Consider the following 20,000-nt stretch of genomic DNA (forward strand, 5'->3'; position numbering starts at 1 on the left):
GCAAATAACTTGTCACATGCATATGGTGGAAGAGGTTAACTATGCATATTTTGATATATAACACATGATGATTATGTTGAGGTTTTGGCTTAAAACTTGTCATATTCAATAGCGACGTTTAAAATTTGGCGCGCGCCAGCAGCTCGGATATGGCGTGAGGGGCGTTTTCTACTGCCCGTAGTGAAGGGGTTAATATAATATCTTTTAATGTTCAGGTTGGTTTGGGGGTCTTAAGAAACTGTGTATATTTTCTATTATCTTACCAACTTATGGTATGCTATATGAGTCTATACATGACATATTAGCAATGTGATACTAATTAGTATTCAGCATGATGTCCTATCTACACAACTGAAGGATTAAATAGCATGTAACTTCAACAAAAGGAACAATGCAAAACAAAAGTGATCCAACCCTTGGAAACATGCCCAATGTGGAGGGGTTAAACATACTTACTTTGTAATTCCAAATCAAATTGGGAAGAGCATGGTCCCTGTTGAATTTGTAATAGAACAAAGGCCAGTTTGCCGTTGCCTTTAACTTTTCTCTTCTTTTCCGCAGCACTAGTGGGCGCTCTCTGAATTTCTCCTCGACTGACTTTTCCCTCTTCATTCGAGAACGCCAATGTTGTAAAGCGAACTGTAAGATTGTAATTATAATGACTACTGCACAACTACTTCCATGTTGAAGAAAATTATAGACTATAAAAAATAAATAATTACAAACACACACTACTGACAAACAAGTGCAGAAATTAGCATTTCACAAAACAACAAGTTATTTAAAATAGATATGCCACCAAATCATTGCAAAAACAGACATAAAAGCAATAAGATGGAAAAAAATGAAAATTATAACAAACATTTAATATGCACATAAAACGCCTTGATGATCCACTTCTTGTTAACACAAAATAAACATGCAAACAAATATGCTTTCAAAAAACAAAAACAAAAAATTCTGAAAACTAAGTTATATGTACAAAGTAGCTATAAACTGTTCAAACCATCATCTGCCATACAAATACCATGCCATACACATTTAGCACTTGAAATTAACTATAAAAAGCCAACTCACCAGTATTTTGGTTATTTTTACAGTCCAATAATATAATTATATCATGCATATCTTTTCTTTCCTTTGTTCATCTACCATATACATTTGATTCTCTGAGTTATAAATTAAAAAATGAACTATATGCATCCTACTCAATAACTCACCAGTACACAATAAATGCCTTAAGATATGACCAAAAATCTACAAACGAAACATCATATCAAAAAGAAAATGCAACATTTATACTTGAACATATGCAGACTATATTCCCTAAACAACTAAATGACCGTAATCTGACCCAAGATTCACTGGTTTGAAATTAACACCAATACAGAAAAGCCCCCCACAAATATGAATACAAACTTGTACATTAAAAAAAAAAATTGAATCAAGCATTTCATAAAGCAATACGAGAAATTCATAATTCACACCTAATTAAGGAAAAATAGTTACCTAAATACATGAAAAATTCATGACATCACAAAATAACACCTAGCATAAAGCCAAGTTATTAACCCATTGCCGATGGGACGCCTAACAACCTGACTGGTCGTCAAGGTGGGCGGTCTATGACACTAGTGGCACCGGCCAAAGATTAGAGGGGCAGGGAAAGGGTTTTCTCCACCCTCCGGGTAGCGCTGACTAGCCCAAACAATATTTCTCCATAAATCCATCATAAAATGTGGGTTTAGGCTGACTTTGGAACCCCGCAGCTCTGGAGCTGGCGCCGTTACAGCCATAATACTTCATGACTGTGTGCACGCTTCAACTGTGAGCAGATCCCAATGTCACGTCAAGTATGCATTGACTCCTGTCTCTTAACCCTATGACGACGGTGCGTCACACCCGTGTGACACAGCCAAACTCCCGATGCCGGGGCGTCATGCCAGTGTGACGATTTCAATGCAATATTGCAATCACCCGGCATAGGGGTCTTCGCGTAGCGAGTGCCCCGTCGGGAAAGGGTTAAGCCTAATCGGTGCTGACATGTATGCCCTGACACCCGTATGCAATGGGTTAAACTGGCTTGCAGTAATGTGCCCATATAGCTTTGCTTTACAAAAAAGGAATGAAATTCCACTAACAAAGTACTTCTAATATTACAAAAAATAAAGAAATAAATAACCACGATTCAAATATAAAATATTTGCTTCAATACTCATACTAATTCCTAAATGGACCACAGATGACTATTTATACTTTATCTACATCTAGAACTATACTGATAACTAGATCTACTTCTATATATGCCCATTTTTTTGTGAATGTATGTATGTTAACATGAATCAGGCTAATAAGCTGACATTGTTAAGATTCTCTTCCTATATTCATTTCCTTGAAGTGATATGCAAGTATATTGACCATTCTTGGCAACAGGCCTCATCTTAAGATGTTAAATATATATATATATATATATATATATATATATATATATATATATATATATATATATATATATATAGATATATATATATATATATATATATATGTATAAATATATATATATATTCTTATGAAACATGTCCTTACCCTGACTTCTAAAGATCAAATAATCACTGATAAGTTTTTTTCTCTCTTAGAACATGGATGTCAATAAAAATTATTTCCTTCTTGAATTGAAAAGCTCTCTTCTAGGGAATAGGAAATGGGATCAACTTTTTACCAAAAGCAGCCATAGTTTGCTTAGTCAAATGACATACCAATTTCGGTAATCATACAAGTCACACAATATATATGAAATATCCTAGTCCCACATCTAACAGAAAATATTAATTGGAAAGCATGCCTAAGGTAGCAAAAGAACATCATCCACCATATGTCTGTCTGAGAGCAATGACTGGAAGACATCTCCCTGTGTTCTGTGAAAACTACCAAGATGCATGACAGAATACGCATTAGAGAAGTCTGTAAAATTAAACTACTCCATATTCTCTTCAGTCACAAACATTGGTTTAGAAACTCACCCGATCCTAATGAGGCAGAGGAGAAATATTTGGGATACAAAAGAGTACCATAGCAGATAATACTAATTTCTTAAACATTAAATGTATGATTATTTTTTTGCCTTTCAAATAAAGCTAATTTCTTAAAACTATCTCTGGATTATTTAGAAAAATCAAGGAAATCATCTTGGATTGTATGTTCATTTCTCAATTTATAATTCCCTTAATTACACCAAATCAATCTACACAAAAATTATTTTTGCTTCTCCTTGTAAAAAGTAATATATTCTTTATTTCTACTGACTCAGTTTTAAACTAATGCTAAGTCTTTCCCAAATTAGGCTAATACCTTTCATCTGTTTATCATTTAATAGCACGGGAAATGATGCTAAACATCTCAAAAACAATTATATCAGAAAGGAAGTATTCATGCCTATCCCTGAAAGATGTCTGGTGATCTAGCGGTGCTGAATACATTCCAAACCTTTCAACTAACCTGCAAGGACCAAATCCAAAACCCCTAAAATTATCTCAAGCAAACATGCACACACTGATAGATCATCACTTCGTTGATAACAGAGCAGCTGTTGACTCTATAACATTTCATCTTTTCTTGATAATGGCTACCACTGCAGCTGGAATTGTTTCTACCTATATAATGGTGATTTGGAATTAATAACATGCAGAACAGAACTTCAGTCCAAACACTGTAGCAAGGGGTAAAAAAAAAGATGATAAACATGAGATAAAATGAGAAGCATCTGGCAAGACCAAGAAAACTGTTTCTAGGGATTAACAACAGGTTTTACCCATTAATATGCTATAAGTGGTATGCTAAATTCGCAAAGAAACTCACCCATTCCTGATGAAGCAAAGGGAAAATGAAGTGGGAAGAAAGATGAACTAAATAAAAAATTTTGGCAACACAATTATTTGACAAAGATTAGTTTCTGTATATGACATTTTCATTTTGTAATAAAAAAAAAAATGAAAAAAAAAATATATATATTCTACAAAAAGAAGAAGAAGAAAAAAAAGGAACAACTTGTCATCAAAATCTAAAGGAAGTAAAGAGAAAAAGATAAGATAAAAAACAAAATCTCTCATGTTAAAAAACAACAAAAAAACACACCATGGTTAAATACAGGATAGCCACTAGCCACACCAGCTACTCTATTAGCTTGAAAACCCCATCACCTAATAGTTACATGTACTTACATCCACATGTTTCTCGAGGTATGCTTCGTAGTAAGCCTCCATGTGTTTGGCTCCTGTTTGTAAACATTTTTCCACCGTCTCAATCTTCTGCTTCGTCAAATGATGTGGAAGAAATGTGGGTGGTGTGTTTAGAAGGAAACAGACATTGCATGTAAAACAAAAGACAAGAAGCACTAAATCATAGTTTCTTTTAAACAAAGAAAATCATTCCTTTAAGCACACTCGGTGACAACAAAAATGTATCGCCAAAAGTGGACATTCACTAACAAAAAATTTCCATATACAGACTGGGAGAACATATTACATTTATTTCTTTTTACAAAAGACACAAGAAGATGCAAGATATACATGACTTACCCTTAATTTAATTACATAAATTATGCTTATATATATAATGAAAGATGGAGAAATGGTTAAATGTGAAAGGAAGGAAGGAACAAGGGAAGAATGAGAAAGAAAGAAAGAAAGAAAGAGGGCTAACAAGAGAAAGGGAATGAGAGAATGACAGAGAGAGAGAGAGAGAGAGAGAGAGAGAGAGAGAGAGAGAGAGAGAGAGAGAGAGAGAGAGAGAGAGAGAGAGAGAGAGAGAGAGAGAGAGAGAGAGAAAGAGAGAGAGAGAAAGAGAGAAAGAGAGAAAGAGAGAAAGAGAGAAAGAGAGAAAAAGAGAGAAAGAGAGAAAGAGAGAAAGAGAGAAAGAGAGAAAGAGAGAGAAAGAGAGAGAAAGAGAGAAAGAGAGAGAAAGAGAGAGAAAGAGAGAAAGAGAGAAAGAGAGAAAGAGAGAAAGAGAGAAAGAGAGAAAGAGAGAAAGAGAGAAAGAAAGAGAAAGAAAGAGAAAGAAAGAGAAAGAAAGAGAGAAAGAAAGAGAGAAAGAAAGAGAAAAAGAGAGAGGAAAGAGGGTTAGAGGGTTAGAGGGTAAGAGGGAAAGAGAGATAGAAAGAGGGAAAGCAAGAAAGAGAAAGAGAGAGATCTATACATATATATACATATAATAACATAAAATTACAAAAAATATAACAAATAATTTATATTCAAAACCTTATTAATCAACTAAGATTTCTCTATTTATATAATATTCGAGAGACAACCATTCTCCAATCTAATAATGAATAAATGAAAATAAATTCCTAGAACCATTAACCCATTCATGCCGGGTGACTTGATATCACATGATGGGAATATTTCTCTCCCACTGGAGAGAAACATGTTTTGCATTGTTATATATGTATACAATCATTGGAGTTCCATATGTATTGATACCTTTTTATTCACTTGTGAAAATAATGTTACCAAATAAATAACCCTCCTATTATCACATTCAAGAAGATGGAGCGTAGGATCATACTAGGACAACGGCATTACACAAACATAAGCCCCAGCATGAATGGGTTAAAATCATATAATCAAGTATTTTCAGTTTCAGAAATCCATACCTAATAAAGAAAATAAACAAGGAAGCTAATCAAAATACTTGGAAGTTAAACAATACAAGTCTTACTACTACTATACCAAATTGATGCATTCTTCATTAAGACAGGGAACACTTAGAACAACAAATAGTATTAAGAACAACAATACCAAAATTCTAGATACAAAAACAAAAGCACTGTACTTACGTCCATATGTTTTTCTACCAAATTTTCTACTTTTTTGACCGACGTCTTATATGCTCTGTCCAAAGTTTCTAAAACCTGGTTTTTCTTATTTCTTTCCTCATCATCCTCTGCAATCTTCAGGTTATCCCTTGTGTTCAAACGATCTATGTCATCTAGTGGCACAGTTTCTTTGCTCTCTAAGAAGGCCAAAAGACCTGGTGGCTGCAGAAAATACACAGTACATAATAGATGCTCTTTGCATTAGATGTGCACACAGACTATAAACCCTGAATGAAAAAGAAATGAAAAAACAACAACCTTGTGCCCTTCAAATGTATACCTTTTCAATGCAAATCTTCCAGTGGCTTCTATACTTCTGAATTTTCCCCATCTTTCCTTTTGTCTAATACTTAATTCAGTGTATTTCAATTCATAAATTGTCCAAAATACTAAATACAAGCATATAAACAGCATAACAAAACAGAAGTACAAATTTTCCTCTTACCACAGTTCTTCCTAAAAGATCCACGGCAGATTGATTTTCTGCTGCCCACAGGGAAACAAGGTGACGTGAAAGCTGACGATGGGTGAGGAGTCTGCCATCTGATGTCTGAGTGAAAAGTGCTGTGTACATGTGTCTGGGCAGAGCTCCTTCTGTTAGTGCTAGGAGTTGCATACGTGCTGGAATGTCATTTTCTCCTTCTTCTATAACAGCCTTCATTACCAATCCTGCACCCTATTTTAAGTAAAGGAAAAAATAATTTTCATGCACATTCTGCTTAAGATAAATTATCTATGGTATCTTTATATGACAATCTCTCATAGATCTGAATGCAAATATGTTGCTATTTATTTTGTATAAATTCTAAAAATACTCTGTCAAAAAGACTAATCAATGCTACAACAACACTTAGTTACTGCATTATACTGACAACAACCAGTATGACCAGCTGCATTTTGAACTTTATATATATGTGTACACTTCTGCCTTATTTTTTTTTTATAAAGAAGCTTACTTTCACAATGGCTAGTGATGGATGCTGGAAAAGCCTGTAGAGTGATCTCCCATTATCTGCCACCATTTCCAACAAACGATCAAAGTGGGCACCATCAGTTGTTTCACTATATGGGGCGCAGAGAGCAAAGGTAAAAAAGTCCAACATTGCCAATACAACAAGGGCGCCAGTTCCATGGGACTGAAAATAATACAAAAAGGGTAAGATTAGAATTATCTCTGTTATGTAAGATCACCTCCTTTTGTATGATTGTTTAATTAATTAAAACTAAAACATATTCTTGGTGTTATCTTCAATATATTAGTAAAACAGGTTGACTGTAGAGACTCACAGCACATTTTTTATTCCATATTTTTTAAGTGAAAATGTAAACAAACAAAGCTTGTGAATAAATTATACCATGTATAAAAGCAAATCTAAAGAAAATCTAATCTGACTTACCACATGATGAACCCAATTTTCCAATAATTTCTCCTGAAATGTTGCTGAGGCCAGGAGAGAAGCTTTGTTCAATTGTTCTTGCTTCAGATCAGGGTTGTCATGCATGGGCTGCATGAGCGCACACAGCATATCAATTGCTGCATGATTGATTCCATCATTATTTCTCTGCAGTGCCTTAACCACTTTCCAGCCCACTTTTTCTCGGAATCTTGAAAAAAGTAATTATTAAAGGACATGTAGGTGATAGGAATACATAACATATCTTTAAATCTATATCTATTTACAAAACAGAAGAAATATTGCTAAGCGGAACAAGGAATGAGAATGAGGTGTATATAGCTGTAATTTAATTGTTTTTTTTGTTTTTGTGACAAATAAAATGTTTTGTTAAGGTTCCTACTCCTTCTTCCATAAATTAGTGAGTGATGTTACAATGAGTGTGCAGTGAAAATTCCTACTCTATGGAGAGTAAAAGACTAAACAAGTGGAATTATTTGTCTAAACAGTGTCACAGCCATCCTAGTACCTACTATAAATCTCACAACATGGCAAGGTTCCACCAAGCCTATTGAATAGTAGCCCCATGTAATAACACAGAGCTGTCCACAATGGGTCAATAGCATTACAAAAAATTGACAATGGTATAGCACTTTTTAGCACTGTGAACTTTGGTTCACAACATATCATTCTTTCAGTATTTCTTTTTTTTTTGTGTGTGTGTTTTAAAGTCAACTAAAAACTATTCTATCAAAGCAACCAACTAATTTTGGGTCCTATTCATTTTTAGCCATTTCTGTGATATATCAAATGTGAAGACTACACTTCTATTCATATTTATGACTAATTAATTCTAAAAGATGAAGTTTGAGCAAACAAAAACAAAGAAAAGTTCCAATTATACAGCAATAATTCCTGATACACTACACTTACCATACTGCAAAACTAGTACAACATTACATAAACTTTGAATCCCTTACCTAGGGAGTGATGTCAGAGAAGCAAAACCTGCTTTTGAGGCAACTAATCTGCGCAGGGCATGGAACTGAGCCTCAACTTCTTCAGCTGGTAGTGTTGCTTGATCTCCCTCTCGGAGGACTAGCGCCCCTAAGGCTCCAGTTATTAGCTTTTCCTTATTTTCAGCAAATAAACCCTGTTTGTAAAGACAAGTGTTATAGTTATCAATAGCAAAACTCAATATTCGTTTTATATATTGTTTCTCTCTATACCAACATAATTTCAAAAAACGTTTTGATGGATGAAATAAAACATAAAACTGAATCTATATCCTGGAACAAGAAAATTGACATCAGTAAAACCAAACTCATTTTAAAATACACACCTCAGCTGTAACAGCATGTAGCAGCCCTGAATAAGAAACATTTACATTAAATCTTTCGACTGCTTCAGCAAAAGTCCAACCAGGAGGAGGCTGCTGAATAAATTTGAGGTGCATGGATTCTACTTCTTCATCTACAGGAACTTCTAGTGGACCAAGCCTCTTCCCCCTTGGAGTTGGTGTCATTCGGACATGAACATCTAAGTTGCCTGAGGCTCGAACTCCATCAATCAGCGATGCTAATAAGGCGTCACTGTTGATGAAATATAGGAAGTCGTTACTAACAAAGCTACATTTATATGAATGTACATTTTACTGTATTTCTTACATAGTCTGAGGTTAATCCTTGACTATTTAGCACACTGTATAGCATCGCTATTATATCGAGAAACTCATCTTACTTACCGGTCAGATGATGTATAAACCCTGTTGCCTCCTCTTACATATTCTATGGTGAGCATTTGTGGATTTTCTTGGTGGCGGACTAGAGCAAATATATCCGAGAGTGGTTTCAAAGTGACAATAGCATAGGAATTTGGGTCACGTTCTAACAGACATGATTCACTAATACAAAGCGTTCTTCTTACAGGGTCATTGTGTCGGCGGCTCACTTTATGGACTGTGAATTCGCAGAGAGATGTAATGTGCTCATCTCCACTAGAAAAAATATGTAATTTTAGTTAATAAAGAGTAATAATAAACCTTGCAACAATAACCATAACAATGTACAAAATAAGTAGAAAATTATAAAACCTAGTGTGATTAATTAATACTCAGATTATGAAGTACACTGTCATAACCACTCTTAAAAAATAATTTAAACTGAGATATAACAGACTTCTAGTTAACTACAGCACTGTCTTTAAAGTGAATGATAGTCTATCATACTACTATGGAGCTACACTATAAAATTGATCCTTACCTGTATTTACCAACTCTGAGCTCCTGTGCTTGTTGTAATGTTATACACACTTTCTTGGCATTTATACTAATACCAACATATTTCTTTGCATTATCTTCAACTTTCTTCAAAATTTCATCTCGGCGGTCAGTTGAGAAGATGTGTAACCTACCAAAGCCTCCACTCTGCAAGAAATTATCTACTATTAGTATGATGAATCTAACTCATGTGCACCCAACAAAAATAGAAATTATTAAGATATGACATGTAGCTGAAATAAATCCTCACATAGAAAAGCTAGATGAATCTCCATACTGTGAAATTCATATTTTTTTTCTAGGACCATATTTACATGCTTTTAAAATCCCATCTTAATTATGTGTAGCACAAAATGGGAATCCAAGATTATGAAAGCTTTTTGCATGAGCAAAGATGCACTTTTTTTGGTGTACAACCTAAAACGAGAAGCTAATATATGCACACTTTTGCTTGGACAATATTGCAAACCTCATCATTCATGTGCAAATGCCACTTCACTATAAACATCATCACTACAATCAAATTTACCAGGGTCAACTTTTTGCCACTGTGGAAGGATGTTACATAACAATTGTAAGACTGCCCTTCCCCATATCCAGGTCACCAATCTTGACAATCGTCTATATCAAACCAATAACATAGCAAATGGCTTGACACAGAGAAGATAATATTTGTTAAATGAAAATTCTATAAAATTCTAACAAATGTAACTGATGCTCAATTTTACTAACTGCTCTTTCCTGTGGAGACAAATAAAATAATAGAAATGAAAAGAAAAAAAGGAGCAAGTAAAAAAAAAAATCTGGTCCCTTGAGGTCTAGCATGAAGGTTTCAGAGATCACGTATCATAACCTAATCAGGAATATCAACTGACTTGACTTTGTACAACCATAGTGGTTTCATGGTGCATCCATAAACCAAGGAAGACAAAAAATAAGAGAAAACACACCCTGGCAAACCCCGAAATCCAGTTACCATTCTTTCAACAAGTCCGAGAGATATGATCTACTAAAATTTTGTCCTCCGTCTCAGAAAGCAGGGGCTGTGCTGTTTCTTGAATTTAATGCACTATGTTGCTTCCTGGAGTGTGATATTTGTTTTGACAGCTCAAGATTCTTCTCTCTTTTGGCATCACTTATGATAAACATAAGTTCTGTGAATGTTTTCTTGTATTTTAATCTGTGTCAGTTCCTTTTCTACTTGCTTTCTTAATGTTCTTTTTTTATGTGTTTATCTTCAAGTTTGAACATCAAGTTCTATTCTATTCTTGTAACTGTGTGTTATTGTTGTTATTGTTGTTTGTGTTGATGGTAGGTGGTGGAGGTGTTGCCTGTGGTAGTGATGGTGGTGTTTGTGTTTTGATTGTAGGTGGTGGTGTTGGCAGTGGCAGTGGTAGTGGTGTTGGCAGTGGTAGTGGTGATGGTGTTGGCAGAGGTAGTGGTGATGGTGTTGGCAGTGGTAGTGGTGATGGTGTTAGCAGAGGTAGTGGTGATGGTGTTGGCAGTGGTAGTGGTGATGGTGGTGGTATTAGCAGTGGTTGTGGTGTTGGTATTGGCGGTGGTAGTGTTTGTGTTGATGGCGGTATTAACAGTGGTGGTGGAGGGGTATTAGCAGTAGTGGTGTTGGTGTACACGAGCAGTGGTAGCAGTGTTGGTGGTGGTGGTATTAGTAGTGTTGGTGGTATCAGCGGTGGTGTTGTTGTTCTTGGTACTAGCGGTGGTGTTGTTTGCGTTGTTGGTAGTAGTAGTACTAGTGGTAGTTTGTAGCAGTCATGGTGGTTGAAGTGGTAGTGGTGATGGTGGTGGTGTTGGTAGAATGACTGAGACTTGTTCCATACAGGCTTCACAAAATTTCTTGGACAAAAAGGCTATTTTTGGTCAGCCAAACATCTCATCATCATAATTGTAATACTTAAAAATAATAATGAGTAACAATGACAATAATAATACAATGAGAATAAGAGAAATAAGTTAAAATGGAATAGGAAAACAGATAATTCTAATGATTATGGTCAGAATCATGGTTCTCCCTGGTGCAGCTTCCGTGTTAAGTCTAAAACTTGCTTTTCCCTTTATAACTGAGAGCAGTGTATCAAGTATGTAAACATGATCCAGAAAATTGCATTTAATTATAACTCATTTCAGGAATCTAGAAGTAAACCATGTGGTGGGGCATAAAAAGGCAGAAAGAAAGTATTTTATCCAAAATGGCAGGAAGGACATTGTGAAGTGGCAAAAACAAAGGTCATTATTCGTAAGCTGTGTACATGAGTGCTTGTTGTATTGATGTTATGAAAGCTGATGACCTGAAAAATATAGTTTCTAATTTACAACATCATTTCTCTTTACTTATTTAGGAAGATATAATCTAAACTGTGCTATGGAAAATATCAGACTGAGAACATCCACTCTGTTAGCTACATATGACAGATTCCGAGAAAAACTAGTTCTAATTTATAAAATGTCTGGTCCTTAAACATACTGATAACAGGAGTGCATGTATACATGCACTGTCCACTATGATTTTTTTTTTCAATTTTCTTTTCATACACAGACAGCTCTACAAGTGCTTAATCACCAAGGAATCAATTACCAGGTCTACAAGACTTCACCTATTTACCTCATTTTTTGTATTTCCCTGATTATATTTTCATGACTAATAATAATAATAATAATATTGCTTTCCCAGAAAATTTGAGAAATAGGGTAAGTTCAGGAAGGCCTAGTACTAGGCTTACCTGACCTGAGCAAGGAGTTACAAATCCAATTGTGTGTAAGAAAGAAAGAAAAGAGAAAGGAAAAAAATAAACTCCAAATAAACATAGTGGACAGTACATTTTCCCTGCCTTAATAGGTTTACACATTAACCATGCAGGACAATATCATAATCTCACCCCTCTTGTTGAGTCCTTCCCAGAGATCCCCTGCCAGAGCAGCACAAGATATTTGTGTGAGAGGAGGCAGGTAACACATTTACAGCTAAATTGGCTATCACACTAGCACTTTCCTGCTAACTTTTAACCCCATTCAATCTATGCTGACGTCAGTCCATAAGCTTTTTCACTTTATGTCCAAGCCATACACGAGACTTTTTTTTAATCCAATTATTTGCATGTCTATTGTATTTGCCCTTATGAAAAGTCGAACTGACTGACATTTGCTTGTTATTTTAATTTTTTATTTCTTTTCATTAAGAACTTTGAACTGTATATGTAGAAAATAATGTTACAGTTGACGGAACAAGAAAAAAATCTATGTTGCCTATCATGAGCAGAAAAGCAAAAATTACAAATAATAAGAAAATTGTCCACTGCATTTCCCCTATGCACATAGATTCCCACTTTCTATTCCATGAAATTGTCACTCACTGGTTTTTAATACTGTGGCAGCTACATGTGAAAAGAAAGTGTCATTTATTTCCATGTGCCACTTCTCCAGTGCCTGTAGCTAATTAATTTGGTATGTTTCTTTGAGGAAATTCTCTGTCTCCTTTTAAACTGGTATGTCGCTCTGCTCTGCTAATGTTTCAGTTTTCTACAATAGAGATTGATCTGAGCTGAACATGTGTACTAGGAAGGCGCTGTGTTAACAGTTGACGATGGAGGTTGGAGGATGGGGGGGGGGGGGGGGATTTGCACGTAAGACACATCCTTAACCCACTGATGCTGGGAACATGCACTGTTCACTTGTTTATTTTATTTTATTATTTTTTCTTTATTATACAGACAGTTAAGCAAGTGCAAAATTTCCAAGGAGTCAATCACTAAGCCTACCTAACCTCACCTGTTAACCTCATTCCTTGAATTTTTTATTTCTAGTAAATTTATCATTGTTAATATAATAATCTTTATCATTACTATCAATATTATGGTTAATAACAAAAATAATAGTAATAATAATAAAAAATCACAATAATTTAAGGAATGGGGTAAATAGGTGAGGTCAGGTAAGCCTAATGATTTATTTCTTGGAGACAATGCACTGGCCAAACAATGTATGAGAAAAAAATATATACCATAGTGAACAGTGCATGTATGCAATCACTCATGTAATCAATGGGTTAATGGTTGCCAATAATCAAATAAAATTGTTCTCTCATCTATGATCAATTGGCATTCAGGAAAGGTCAGTAACATGTGTTACTGTCTAGTAGCCAGAGCCACTGGAAGCCAAATAATCTTATTTTCTTGTTATTTCTTTCTAATTTCTAATTCAAATCTTCTATCTTATCTATTTTTGTTCTACAAAAGATACAGGTTATCTAATGTTTTCTTTTTCCATTCTCCATTTATCACACACACAAAGACCCCTAAAAACCTTATTTTTTGTTGTATATCCCCTTTATCACTTTTTTAATGGAATATCTAAATAAATAATCTAACTTGTGTATGAGAGCATATAACTGTGTAATGTGATAACATAACATACCCCATTAAACAAAAAATCTGTCTCATCACACTTACCTGAATGCACAACCCTCCAGGAAGGCCTGTTACTGGTACAAGGGCCTCTATATCCTTGAACATGTAGGATGCAAGAGGGGCACCGGTTGTAGCATCGAGCTGTTCAACAGAGCAAGGAGTGACCTCCAAAACGACAGGGTGTCTTGCATCTGACCAGTGGACCTTCTGGGCATTGGCTCGCTGCAGGGAATAAAATGTGGATACTTTATATGCAATGATCTATGGATAAAATGCAGGTAGGGCTTGTTAGTTGTTGTCTATGCTCTCTCTCTGTTAATTTTATTTTGGAAATCTATGAGTCAACAATAAGATGACAACAACAATAGCAATTAGAACATAAAGTAATAACATGATGGTGACACTGACTCATCTCAACCTTAATGTGAGAAAAGGACTTTATCATAAATATACTTACTAAATTATCTACAATTCCCTCTGCAAAGCTATGTCTGAATATTAAGGCTTCTGATATTATATCTGTTCGGTGTTCTGATGAGAAGCGCATGTTGTCCACTTTCTTGCCCTTTCTCATAGTTATGATGAATTCATTTGGGACCTGGAAGTATGGGTTACTGTTGTCAAAATCATAATTATAACACACAATCTCAGACAATAAGTGGCACCTCAAATCTCATTTTCTATGTATCAAAAAGAAAGAAAAGAAGAAATATTATGAGAAAAAGGATGGAAGTACATGAGACAAAGAAAGATGAAAAAATGAAAATGACAAAACAAACAAAAGTAAACATACCAATATAAAATGGTGTAAATTCTAAAAAAGAACACCAAAATGAAATTAATTTACTATTAATAATCATGGATTAGAATAAATATTTTACAAAACAAAATGTATTACTTGTTTTTCTAAACATCTTTTCATCAATTGATAAAGAGAATGCATCAAGAATTTGAAGTTAATACAATTTCGTTTGTAAATTGATCAATCTTCATTTAATATATATCTTAAGAAACAGAAATATACAAAAGCAAAACATACAAAAAAAGTCAAATATAAACAAACCCAGTTCAAATCATACACTAAAGCTCAAGAATTATAGAGGAAGCATATAAGGAACTAATATTACTGTTCTCCTTTGGCAAAAGAATAAAAAACATCCTAAATATATATAAATCATTGATAGTCGAATCTAAGATCTGACATTTACCACCTGATACGTTATACTATATCCAGTTGAACAGTTAGGAAGCTGATTGCTTCATCATAATCAATCTTGATGTACCCATCTATTCATACTAGGTCTGTTTGCAGGTTATTATGAGATATACATTAAGAGTATAATAAGATAAGGCATTTCAAAGCATTACTAAATTTGAGAGGATGTTAGAAAATGTTAAATTCATAACATTTTGGTCAAAGGCAAGAATAATCATTACTCCTGTTTTGTAAAGAATATGAATGAATTATAAATATAAATATGAATAGAAACAACAGAAGTAAACTACAATTTGTTTAGGCTTGACATATCTTGTAACTGATAAAACTCTTTTTGTAACTCCAAGGCAAAGCACTCGAGGAAATAGCTTCTCAATGCATCAACAAAAATCTAAGTAATTAACTGCAGAGTTGATTTTTGTCACCCTCAAAGAATATTTTTCCATCCTCTCCACTTAAAATCTGTGTATAGTGCTTTATCAGTTCCAAACAGTTCCAAAAAGATGTTGATCAAATTATTCTATGCAGACTGTAGTTTACTGCCTTGTGTGATCATGTTTGACTGTAATGTTACTACAAAACAAAAATAACAATGACCAGAATGTGCTTAACATTTTCTAACATCGTCTCTGGACTAATAATATCTTTTTCAAAAGGGATCAAAATTTTCATGGTCCCAATTTCCAACATTTTTTGCTTAAAAACATGTCTGATTATAATTTGCAAACAAACTTAGTGAATAATTAGATATTGTCACAAACATTGTATATGAACCCTTGACAGCTCTTAATCCTTCTGCTATGGTCTTTTGAGGGGTTAGATCACTTTCACACTGCTTTTTTTTGTTCAAGATACAAGCTACTTATTCCTCCAGTTGTGTAACTAATGGATCATACTAAATGCTGTTTGGTATCATATAGCATACCATAATAGAAAAAACACATCTTACGATGCCCAACCCAGGCTGAACATCTTAAGATGTGGGCTGTCTCAGAAAGGTTAACCATAAATTAATCCTGCCATTTTCCCAGAGAACCAAATACAATATGCTTATGTTCTCTGCAAAAATTCATGATACTGAATGTAATCCATCTTTAATTTGAAGACTTTAATTCTCCATTGGAAAGAAAAAGAAGGAAAGAAAGAAAGTAAGAAGAGTAGAAACAAGAAAAACAAATTACATATAGAAAATGCAGAATATTTTGTCACCTTGTAAACTAGGGAATCTCACAAAAGGTATTTTTTGTGATCTATGTTCATATTCAGAAACCAAATACATTAGTGTGACTTTACTAATGATATCATACTTCATAGCACATCATAAAATAAATAAGGAAGCATGGCAAGTCTCTACCCTATCAAGTCTCTAAAGCTGCTATTAATGAAGCTAACTCAGAAATGAAAAAAAAAACATTTTTCAAAAATACAACATATGATAGATACCTGACCGACGCCCTTCAAGGCAGGTGTTATGTTGATAAAGTCATGGTAATACCACTGGTTGGTGACTTCCATGCTACCAGGGTTATAGGTGGTAATCCCTGCATTGCCAACGCTAAATATGCGTTTGTACCTGAAAATGATAAAAGTCATGAGTAATCAAATATATCTACCTTTTGCACTATATATTATAATCATATATCCAAACACCCAATGCAAATGCCTCATCATAAAGATCATGTTATCTAATATCATTTAATATTTCGATACTAAAAGATTACTTCTTTCACTCATCTCTATAAAAAAAACTACATGTTATAGATTATATAACTCATTAATAAAATATTAAGTAGAGGCAATAATAAGATTTAAAATCAACACCAACAACATATAGTACTTACTTGCCCTTCCATGCGGAGTGCTTTGTAACCAAATAACATGCCACATCTTGGTTGTTTGTCCCCATGTCTCAGAAGACAACACTGTTGAGAATAATATTTCAGAATTTGAGTATACATAATGTACCATCTTTGAAAATTGTAAATATGAGGTTCATCTGGAATCAATTTCAGAAGATTAAACAATATATGCATTATTAACCCATTCACGACAGCTGAGGTCATATCATGTCATGGGAACATTTCCCACACGGTGGAAGACGTCCCATCGTGTCATGAAATTTTGCCTTATACACTCATTGCACATTGTTCCATTTGAATATACACACTGTAGTTTGATTTGTATATATATACTCTTTTTGTCACCTCTTAGTATAAGATGGGTGAAAATCATTTGGAGAAGTACAGCACTAAATCTCCCAGGATCGGAATTAGGCAAACATCCGTTCTGTTGTGAATTGGTTACATGCTAATACAAGCAATACAGAGCTAAACTACACTAAAAGGGGGGTTCATTTAGACCTAATGTTGATACTCCAATAGCCAAACAATATCTACCAAAAAAGAAGACATGAAAAGAAAAGAAAGAAAGAAAAAAAAAATGTGACCCTTATAACAGAAATCTAGATCTACACATACAAATGATCTAAAGAAAAATCTTTATTTATAAAACCTCAAATACAAGAATAGAATATCACACTATCACAAAAATATAACAAGCTATTCTTTATCACTAAAATATGGTCTAACCTTACACACCCACTACCTGAATAGATATAAGTATACAAAAGAACAATCTATCACATGTGATAATGACAATGGCATTTTACCAAAGACAGTAGCTTTATCAGCACATTACTCATTAACAAGAAAACATGTGATATACAATGCTTCTTTTATCATACTCTGAGCCAGGTTTTTAATATGTAGAGACTCTCCAGCATTTAGTCATACACTTACCAAAAAATCTTACAATTTTCCCAGCACTGAACGTATGTAGCTTTATGATAACTTCCTACAGCAATGTGAAATGTGATTTTCAAACAATACAAAGCACCAACATAGAAAATGAGGAGCAAGGACTTTGTTGCCTGTATATCAATATATATTAAGATTATGTGCACTTATTTCATACAAAGGACCTTTCTGCAATAATTTGATAGAGAATCACATGCTGAAGTGCACAAAAAGACTTAATTCATAGAATAAACTGTGTTTATACTCTTTAGTATGGCTTATAACAGATACTTAGATTAGTTTTACAACAAAGTGTACATGAAACTGCTTTGATTCAACTCAAAATCTTATTGTTGTTAAAAAAAAAATCATATATGCTATTCCATTAAAATACTTAACAATTAAATATCAAAATAAAGATCATTTGGTACATATACATGAATTTCTTCTACCTCATAATTGTTTTTTCAAATTTCCCTGTGACATGTCAATACCATACTACAAGAGCCAATCATTAAATGGGCTAATCATGTTCATAGTATTACCTACATACAACTGAAGACTTACACTAACCCTTTCCTAATTAATTATATACCACTGAATAATGAACCCTTCTATAATTTCATGAACACTGCTAAAATTCCAGACCACAAGTTAACAATGGCAAATAATTCAATTCTGTTTAGCTCTCTACAAATAGAATAAGGAAATATACAAAAATAGAGGTAATTTAAAATAAAGTCAATATAATTCATATGTTTTTTTTTAACCCTTGTAATGTATAATTATTGCCTGTAGCAAACTTTTCCTATACATCTATATTTAAGATAACTAAAAGAAAACTCAGTACAAAAAAATAAGATATTTGGTCTGCATAATCAACAGTAATATCTTAAGTTACTATAACAGTGATTTCATTGGGATATGAAAAAATATAAGAATATATATATCACATCAGAACACTAAAAGCTAAATGTCATACAATAATCTTTTAACCCTGATTTCAGCATATACCTTAAGCTAACATAATGGGTATTAGTGACGTTTCATTAGAACTGTCATGAAAACAATGCCAATCCTAGACTGTCATGTGATTGCTCTTCCCGTGTCATTCGTTGTGGAACCTTGTCATGACCAAGTTATTGCACGTCACGATATTGCAACACTTCCTCTCCATTAATAACAAATAAGCATACGCAGACGTACAGATAAAACTTTGTTTATTTTGAAATGTAACGTAAACAGCTGCCAGCTCTCAGAAAATGAAAAAAATGACAAGTCTTCATGTGACAACGTTGATGGAATCTCAGTAAAATGATAACAATTGTCGATCCTCAAGAGGAAAAATCATTAAATCACATCAGAGTCCTTCATTTGGGTAACAATTACCCCCTCTAGCACAACGTATAAACATGAACGGTGTTGCAACCTACCTGTTACTCCAATTCAGCAAGTTTTTCCGATGTAAATGACTAATACAAGTCCATATTTCCATCTGTGACAGGTCTCTCTTGTGTTTACGGTGGGTGTTTTGCTGGGAGTCTATGCCTTTCTAATTCCGTCTCTCTTGCACCGCTTTCATTTGACTAAATTCTCCTCGATATATAGCTCTCAAAATTGACAATTAGTACGATAATATTTTAGAGCTAATTTGAAAGAGTGAAATGATGATTTGTGTCGAATGTTATTTATGTGTAATATAGAATTATTATAAAGTGAAATCTTCGGTGTGAACGATGATAAGGCACGTGAGAGCCAATCAGAGGTGACCTGAGTAACCGGGAAGTTTAAACATATTTTTCTGGTGGGCGTAGCTTACCTTTAATATCCTGGCTGAATGTATTTATCATTTACGAACATGTTAACTTCAGTAATTCATTATCATACTATATCATAGGCCAAACAATATTCTATCATAGACATAGCTTATCTATTAATATTTTGACATAAGGTATAAGACTGTAACTTACCTCCGAATCCGTTACCGATAACTTCAGTACTTAATATCTACGCCTCACTCACTTCAT

At 34.0% G+C, this 20,000-nt stretch overlaps 1 protein-coding gene across 5 annotated transcripts in view; it reads right to left on the minus strand.

Annotated features, from left to right (window-relative positions):
* Positions 1–19,537, minus strand: part of Rme-8 (receptor mediated endocytosis 8) — a 57,668-nt gene extending 38,131 nt beyond the window's left edge. For 2 of the 5 annotated variants that reach the window (XM_086544094.1, XM_086544092.1), the window contains exons 1-15: positions 19,407–19,537; positions 17,020–17,100; positions 16,622–16,751; positions 14,420–14,560; positions 14,005–14,184; positions 9,525–9,688; positions 9,008–9,259; positions 8,606–8,855; positions 8,244–8,416; positions 7,267–7,474; positions 6,826–7,005; positions 6,315–6,545; positions 5,831–6,031; positions 4,218–4,304; positions 457–639 (exon numbers count right to left, since the gene is read on the minus strand). In XM_086544094.1, coding sequence (XP_086400220.1) covers positions 457–639; positions 4,218–4,304; positions 5,831–6,031; positions 6,315–6,545; positions 6,826–7,005; positions 7,267–7,474; positions 8,244–8,416; positions 8,606–8,855; positions 9,008–9,259; positions 9,525–9,688; positions 14,005–14,184; positions 14,420–14,560; positions 16,622–16,751; positions 17,020–17,084 — 2,445 coding nt within the window. In that variant the 5' untranslated portion in view covers positions 17,085–17,100; positions 19,407–19,537. Of the gene's footprint in view, positions 1–456; positions 640–4,217; positions 4,305–5,830; positions 6,032–6,314; positions 6,546–6,825; positions 7,006–7,266; positions 7,475–8,243; positions 8,417–8,605; positions 8,856–9,007; positions 9,260–9,524; positions 9,689–14,004; positions 14,185–14,419; positions 14,561–16,621; positions 16,752–17,019; positions 17,101–18,987; positions 19,017–19,406 lie in introns of those variants that run through there. The other 3 variants (XM_086544096.1, XM_086544095.1, XM_086544093.1) reach the window with 2 other exon arrangements.
* Positions 19,538–20,000: the final 463 nt, after the last annotated feature.

Source organism: Penaeus japonicus, unplaced genomic scaffold (assembly GCF_977035675.1).
Source record: "Penaeus japonicus unplaced genomic scaffold, GWHDUDI00000001_assembly GWHDUDI00000014, whole genome shotgun sequence".
NCBI lineage: Eukaryota > Metazoa > Arthropoda > Malacostraca > Decapoda > Penaeidae > Penaeus > Penaeus japonicus.